The following is an 8,272-nucleotide window of genomic DNA, read 5'->3' as shown; positions in this document are numbered from 1 at the left end:
TTAGTCGTACTGGTACTCCTCGATGATCTGCCGGATTTTCCTGACCAGCTGCCTGAGCGCTTTCCGGTAGATCTCGTACCGGAAGGCGAAGACCACGGAGTCGGAGAAGGTGGAGGTCTGGTTCACCATCCAGAACACCTCCAGCCAGATGGACACAGAGTCGTTCAGGATCAGCGTGCCTGCAGGAAGGAAGGAATCAATCAATCAATGAATGACTGTTAGCACTGCCTTTATGGGGGGGGGGGTAGTGACTACGAATTACGCAGAAGTTTCGCCGCCAATTACGAATTACGTTAAAGTCTCAGAGCTGATTACGACTTTACGCTTTGTGACTAATGTACTATTACGAATTACGTTGATTTTTGGGAGGCTGCTTACGGACTACGAACACTAAGAAGGCCTGATTACGAAAATGGCCCCCGTGAAAGTTCATCTGTATTGGTGTACTTCATTATGACACATGGCTAAATTTCATCTTCCAACACATAATAAAATTGGGACTTAAACAAATTTTCTTCACGGAATGGACCCGTCTTCTGCAGCTTCCGGGACGTGACGTTGGACACACGTGATTGTAGCAGAGGGGCATACGTGTCAGATAACCTGTGTCACCCCCGTCTCTGTTCAGTGTTTGGACGGTTTCCCCGAATGTACACCGCCTCCTTTATTCCTCTCGCAAAGAAAATCCGGTTCTGAGTCCAGAATTTCAGAAGTTTCCCACAAATTCCGTTAAAACTTTACTTCATTATGATGAATGGTTAAACTTTATCTTCCAACACATAATAAAATTGGGACTTACCTGCGGCCAGCATGCTGCCGATAGCGAGGATAGGCAGCCACGTCAGGCAGTTGACGCCGACCGTGATGAGATGCGTGTAGACGATCTTCATCTGGGCCTTCCAGGCGTTGGCTTGCTCCGCCCAGGCGATGGCCGGAACCTGTTTTTGTTTATCAACATTGGGCAAAGACAATGTGGTGTTACACTCAAGTACAACTTATTCTATAACGCCACATACACAAACACATACACATACACATACACATACACATATAAAAATTGTATTAGTGTGTTTGTCTCTCTCTCTCCTCTCTCTCTTTCTTTGTGTGTGTGTGTGTGTGTGTGTGTGTGTGTGTGTGTGTGTGTGCGTGTGTGTATTAGTAGTAAGATTTTAAAATTGTCATCATAATGTACCAACAGAGATCCCCTAAATAAAAGATGTAGTTTGAAATTGTCAGCTAGCCTCAAGCTAATAGCAGATGGCTAAGAACATCTGCAATTTTGTTGAAAAGGTCCCATCTCTGCTGTCCTATGGAAAACATATTGTCACCTTTCCACTTATCACCATGGCACTGTCTGTATGTTGTATACATTGTACTTACTTGGACCTACTGTCCCTCCTTGGGCATATGCCACAGACTAGGTCCCTCCGGACTAGTGCGGTCCTAGGCCCTCTCTACCAGCTGCTCTACCAGTATACATTGCGTCATGTTGCAATTAGCCCTCGGGCATGAATTTGCAAATAAATTTATATAAACATATGAAATTGAAAACTGTACCTGGTTGGCGATCTGCACGCGATGTTTCCGTGCCTCGAACAGGACGCGCACGATACAGAAGGTGCAGACCCCGAACTGCAGAATGTCGATCACCAGGTTCACCAGCCGCTCCAGACCTGGGGGATGCAGGAACTACTTAGTACCAACCTAATACCAGCTCAGACACCAAGGCTAAACAGACATTGGGAGTAATTTGTGGTCATCTCCAACTAGATTAAAATCACTTGCATCATACACGTCATTTGTACGACCAACCCGAGACTATGCCGCGACAGTATGGGATCCATATACAAAGAAAGACAAAGGTAAACTCGAAAGGGTATAGAAGTTGCAAGATTTTGCACGAACAACTATGAAAGGGGTGCTAGTGTCACGGAAATTAAAAGAAACCTACAGTGGGTGAAGAAAAATGTCCAGACTATACTGGTACAGATATACAGATGCAGAATGACACAGATATAGATATAGATATAGATATACAGATACATGTGCAGATACAGACCACCGACGTTACACGGGATGGTGAGGCCGGTGGGCCGGGCGAGGCTGAGCGACGTGGCTCCGCCGCCGCTGCTGTGACGCAGCACGTAGATGGCGGGAGGCAGGAAGCTGACGACGACGCTCGTTGCCATGGCGACGGCTATGCGGCGTGACGTCACGGTGGCCTGGTACGTCAGAGGGTGGACAATGTAGCGATAGCGGCAGTACCACAGGCCTGCATCAAGTGTTACATAAATAAATTGATTTAATTCATTTTTACTGTATAAGCCTCTTTAGGCTGTTTAAGCCTCTAAGCCTGTCAGTTGCTATGAAAGTATATTTTCCTTAGCAACGGTTGTCATGGAAACACGCCAGCCATTTTCTATAGTCAGAAAATGAAAAACTTTTCAATTCATGGCTCGTTTGCTTAATTTGCAGAAATTTGCATAAAGAGCCCTAGAAACAAGGTGTCCTACCTGGAACATAGTACTTATACAGGGAACATTAGGGTGTCATTCTATGTTACTGGCCAAAGTATGTAAGGTATCGTGGGGTCGTGTGGCGTAGCGGCAGCGTGCTTGACTCGGAACCAAGAGGTCCCGGGTTCTAGTCCTAACATGTCACCGGCTTTCCTCACTTCGCTCAGGTGTAAATGAGTATTGTCCTGTCATGTATTTGTCCCGTGTTGGTGGCGGCATTAATATAAGTTGAAAAAAACTTCAGTGTGCCGTACTACGTCTGGTGATTACATGTTGGAATAAAAAAAAAAGTATGTAAGGGGTGTGCTACGACACGAGTTTTTTCAGGTTTCTCCTCCTGAACTAACCCGTCATGAAGCTCATGGAGAGGTTGAATGCTCCGGGTGAGAGGAAGGCCTGGAGCTTGCACCATCCTTCTGTCATCGGTTCCCCCGAAACTAGAGAGGAGATGGAGGCTGGAGCGTGGACTACAGCCAGTAGGATGTCCGCCACAGCCATTCCGGCGAGGAAGTAGTTTCCACGTTCCTACAATTAAAAAAATCAAACGTAAAAGCTAATCATTGTCCAGTTGCAATACAAGAATCTATTTACTAGGATACCAGGGAGGAGATAGACGTAGGAGCGTGGACTACAGCCAGTAGGATGTCCGCCACGGTCATTCCGGCCAGGAAGTAGTTCCCACGTTCCTGAAATTAAAAACAAAATCAAACGTAGAAGTCAGAGTCATGGTCCACTAACAAGAATCTGTCTACCAGATACCTTTGACCCAGTGTTGATGTCCCACTTCAGAAACACCACGTGACAAGAGATGGTACGCTGATGGTTCGTCCATGTAAACTAAAAAGAATGGTTGGTTTATATGTAGTTTGGTGTACTCCTAATCTTAATCAACCATGGTCTCTACTTTTGTTTGGTTGTCCCATCAAAAAAGGCCATACACTGTCGTCCATTTATCGTTGCTGATCGATTTACAAACACCACACTTACAGAAAATTAACTTGAAGACTAAGTAGCAGAATCGATACATAATAACACAACAACAAGAGGCCAATTATGATGAAAGGGCAGTTGAGTACATTTGCAACTGGCAGAATGATTCCATTGATTCCTTTTAGCTTCAGTCCGCCCAATCAAGGAATCAAGAGGTCCCGGGTTCGAGTCCCGACATGCCACCGATCTTGTGCCCTTGGGAAAGGCACTTTACACGACTTTCCCTACTAGACTCAAGTGAAAGTGAGTATGTCCTGTATTCGTTTCTATGTGCGGGACACAACACCAGCAACAGCTGCCTCTGTTCCGTGTGTATTGCACTGTTGCAATTTCTATAAATAAAAATAAAAAATAAATAAAAATAAAAATGGCTGTGCATGCTTCCCCTCTGGACTGAATCCTTTTGTAAAATTATCTACATATAGCAGCAGGGGTCTGTACTAAAACAGGCCTGTCCTTGGTGCTGAAAGCTTGCGAAACGTACAGACAAACTTTTGTGTCGCAGTTCCCAATGCACTACATTAAAACATCCATCTACCTCTTCGAAAGTATAATTCGAATCAGCCATGACCCAAAATTCGCTTCCTACTTTTCATAACCAACATCATCTAGCAAAGTAAATCCACCAATTTGACATGTAAGAGTGACAGCCTTTTTTCAAAGCGCCAGCAGCAGAATTCTGTCAGTAAGAGGACGGGCCGGGATGGCAGAATAATTAGATTCCTTTTAGTTCCAACCCGCTCCAATGGTCACTCCCTCCAGTACAAGTACCAGTCTCGTGAATATGTCTAAAAATACGGTGGTGAAAATAGGCCAAAGTACTATACATGCTTTTCAAATGACGCCACATGCTCCATGTTGTATTACTGCGTGTTTCTATTAAACACGGCCACTTGCTGCTGAAATCTACTTTCCCACCAACTCCGGATGTCATATGATGATTATTATGACGCCAATAAAAAGCCTTTGTAGCCTGTTTGTGATTAATGTGCACTACAGAATTGTAAATATCAACTTATTATTTCATGTACATGTGTTTTGTACTCCAAGTTGATTTTGAATAAACTGAAGAAAATAGGTCGTGATTGACGACAATTCAATGCATATTGGTTATCGTGCCTTCCCATGCAGCGTCTGAAGTAATTTGTCTGAGGCTTGAGTCCTCTTTTCCATATGTATGCCTGGCCCAAAATAGCCGCAACCAGAAGGCTAGCCAACAAACGCATAATTATTTACTCATGTACTCATTTGCGACAGCAGAATCAACTGACCCCTGCAAACTTTTTGATTGGAAATATGAGCATTTAACATGATTTGTTGTCTGTGCCGATTTGTAGGTTAATTGGTTCAACACAAGGAAGCTAGGCTATACCCTGATAAATGTACCTGTCACACATTTTTTTCATAACAAAATGTTATCAACAGAGGGAAAATAGGCAAAGGGATTGGGTCCATATGCATTCCATTACACTCTTGTGCTACCTTGTTTTTGTTACACGTCATAACATCGATGTGCAAGATCGGTATTAGAATCGGACCAACTCTCACGATATCACACATTCACTGTAGATGTCTTCAGAATTTAGCATCAAATCATCTTCATTTTGTAATGTTTTTATGTGTCAGAAAATGAAAACAAAACCACGTCTTTAAACTGTGTGCGATACGCAACAACAATGACCGTAGTCAGTTAGACCGGACATTAAATCAGTTGCTAGTACATTATGGCACAAGAACTTTAAGAAGCAGTTACGTACACATATTCTACCTAGACGCAGTCTTCCGTGTTGGCAGCTTAAAGTATTTCTACCCTGTCAGGTTCAAAGCCAGCAGTATTGACGGATGAGCCTCTTGGGTAAAGAACTACTCTTCTCATCTTAACTATTCCTTAGTCTAATTATCTGAAAGTTTATTGACCGCAGGTGCACCGGAGAAGATCTGAAAACTTGTTTTGTCCACCTTCTCGGTTTTATTTTCTTTCTAACGTTTCGTTTAGTGTCGTACCGGTATGATATTATCTTAGATCAAGGCCTTCTATCTTACCGGTTGCCTACCGTTCTTTCTTCTCATCTTAACTATTCCTTAGTCTAATTATCTGAAAGTTTATTGACCGCAGGTGCACCAGAGAAGATCTGAAAACTAGTTTTTGCCGCCCTGTTTGGTTCTCTGTTCTCTTAACGTTTCATTTAGTGTGTCGTGCCGGTTCATTCTTTGATATAATCTCCCATCTTTTCCGCTGCCTATCGCTCTTTCTTCTTCCTTGGATTGTTAGCGTCGTTTATGTTAGTCCTGATGACTAGATCATATGGCCATACCACTTCAATTTTCGTTTCTTGACTGTGGCTAGGAGATTTTCGTATGGGCCAAAAAGAGCCACATGGAGTGCAAAAATTAAACTAAACAAAGATCAACCCTTTTCTACAACCTTCAAAATTAAATACAAATGAAATCCTGAACCCAATATAGCAGGTACAGGTACAGATGAAGGTACACACTCAGATACGGTACAGATACGGATACAGATACGGATACGGTTGCAGATACAGATACGGGTACAGGTACAGATACAGATACCTCAGGCTATACTGATACACAGATACAGACAGACAGACAGACAGACATATACAGATACCTCCATGTCCATCGTGGTGCCCATGGCGGCCAGCAGACAGCCGTTCCCGAAGAGCGACCAGAGCAGGAAGCCGAGCCAGATGACGATCAGCAGCGGCTGGAGGGACGGCGCGGCGCCGTAGATGCCGCAGCGCGTCGGCGCCGTCAGCGTGCACGCCGCCAGGACACCTGACGTCGACGTCGGTACAGGTACAGGTGTGTCAGTCGTCCAGAAGAACCATGCTGTAACGTTGGTCGCTTCCGTAAAAACCTCTGTCATATTCATGGTCCGTTTTTTTTTAAATTTGGCGACGACACAAACAAGTCGTTGTTTGAGTAACTGTTTTTTGGCGTATCCTATTACCTGGTTGTCTAACCTTAATCGACGAAACAAGTTGTTCGGTGGAATGTAGCCAGCTGCCGCCGCGCCGCGTGCCTGCGAAGCTGGTGTGTTAGGCCGAAGGGCGGTTATACCGGCTATACATATACAGATACAGACTCACGCCAGACAACTGTATTCATCAGAGAGTGACTCCTCTGGTTTCTTCTGAAGCCTTTTACATGTACTATCTGCAGTCTTTATCTATCTGAAGGCGCAGTTGCCGCATCTTGGTGTTTCACGTCACCTGAAATACTCTTCTTCTTATTCAATGGTAACAGAAAGTCGTCAGACAACTGTACTCATCAAAGAGTTGCTCCTGTTTTTCTGAAGCCTTTACTGTCTGCAATTCTATCTTATCTAACGGCGCTGTTGCCGCATCATAATGTTCCACGTCACACTACGTCATGAGATGCTCTTCTTTTTTATATAATGGTGCCCGAACTAGGTTACAGTAATTTGCCTGTAACGGGATCTATATCTCTTCTACCTACGTCAGAAAGATCAAGCATATGCTCGAAACAGGCTTGATTCGACGCATCACTGGATATGGAACGATCTCGAAGTAGCCGTTCGATCACTTCTTATCTTTTTATTGTTAAAGAAACACTTAGTCAACTTAGTACGTCCCTCTCTTAACCCACATTTTAGTCACTGCCAAGGTACACCTGCGCCCTTCTAACACGACTCCGCGCCTGTAGTTTTAATAAAAGCTTATTCGCACGCAAGTCTTAGTCCTTAGTTTAGCCTGTATCTGCTGTAGCCGCTGCGAAAGCGTCGTACATTTGATTTCTTATGCTGAGGTCACATTTCCAAACCGGGGCCCGGCCGGGCAGTCTTATATGGAACGAAAAGTATGATATAAAAGACAACAAGGCACAAAAAAAATTCAAAAAATTATTAATGGGAAGTATTTGTGTATATTATTGATATAAATTGTTGATTTTTCGTTAATTGAAACAGCCCGGCCGGGCCTCGGTTTGAAAATGTGACCTCAGCATTATGTACTGCCCATTATATACAACCACAAAAGAAAGACCCTGCTCAGCAATCTACGGGACCTTGTAACCTACATCTTTGTATAGAAAGGTATGCGTAGCCAACCTATCTGCAATTCTTATCTATCTTATCTTTTTGACGGCACAGTTGCCGCATCTTTGTGTTTCACGTCACACTACATCATAAGATGCTTTTCTTTATTCAATGGCCATCACATAAAACAAGATCCGAAACGAAGGTCACTTAAACTAGGTTACAGGTTACACGAATAAACCCGGAAAAGCACTTTGTCTATGCTTTCAGCACCAAGGACAGACCTGTACTAGTTTAAACCTGACTAAAGCTCTTGCACAGCGTACTTGTCGACGTCATGCTACTTATACAGTCTTTACAACAGAATCAAGAGGACCCGATGTTGTGCCCTTAACGTGAATATCCCATTTGTAGCGTGCGTAGTCCGGTGGTTAGCGATCCTGCCTCTGAACTAAGAGGTTGGGAGTTCGAATCCCGGCTGTTGTCGCTCACTGTTTAGGGTCTTAGTCCTTAGGTACAATGAACCTGTAAATACTGTACATAGCATCTGTCTTCTCTGTAGCGCTACCTCTTCAATGAGATAAAGCTGGTTCGAGATCACTTTCACTTCATTTTAAGAATATTCCCATGTCTTCAGTAAGCCATCACTCTGAATGAGTCTAGTTGGTTTCGAGCATGGTCGTTCTTAATTAAGGAGAAGATGTACCCAACTAGACCCAGATGGTGGGGGCAGCGACAAAAAAAA

The 8,272-nt window shown here is 43.8% G+C and overlaps 1 protein-coding gene across 1 annotated transcript; it reads right to left on the bottom strand.

Moving 5' to 3' along the window:
- LOC109485755 (probable G-protein coupled receptor 83) lies at positions 1–6,402 on the bottom strand. The gene is made up of 6 exons (XM_019789433.1): positions 6,139–6,402; positions 2,864–3,041; positions 2,060–2,272; positions 1,558–1,673; positions 800–938; positions 1–179 (listed from the first exon to the last, which is right to left on the bottom strand). Exons 1-6 carry the CDS (start codon positions 6,400–6,402, stop codon positions 1–3), a joined length of 1,089 nt encoding a protein of 362 aa, XP_019644992.1.
- Positions 6,403–8,272: the final 1,870 nt, after the last annotated feature.

Source organism: Branchiostoma belcheri, unplaced genomic scaffold (genome assembly GCF_001625305.1).
Source record: "Branchiostoma belcheri isolate BF01 breed outbred unplaced genomic scaffold, Haploidv18h27 scaffold78, whole genome shotgun sequence".
In the NCBI taxonomy this organism is placed as follows: domain Eukaryota; kingdom Metazoa; phylum Chordata; class Leptocardii; order Amphioxiformes; family Branchiostomatidae; genus Branchiostoma; species Branchiostoma belcheri.
The sequence above is the reverse complement of the archived record's forward strand: the minus strand, read 5'-3'. Positions and strand labels throughout refer to the sequence as shown.

Coding starts and splice junctions, on each gene's coding strand:
- LOC109485755 (XM_019789433.1), bottom strand. CDS start 6,402: ATGAATATGACAGAGGTTTTTACGGAAGCGACCAACGTTACAGCATGG. Junction 3,042..6,138: donor GCACCACGATGGACATGGAG/GTATCTGTATAT, acceptor TTTTAATTGTAG/GAACGTGGAAACTACTTCCT. Junction 180..799: donor CGGCAGCATGCTGGCCGCAG/GTAAGTCCCAAT, acceptor TCCTTCCTGCAG/GCACGCTGATCCTGAACGAC.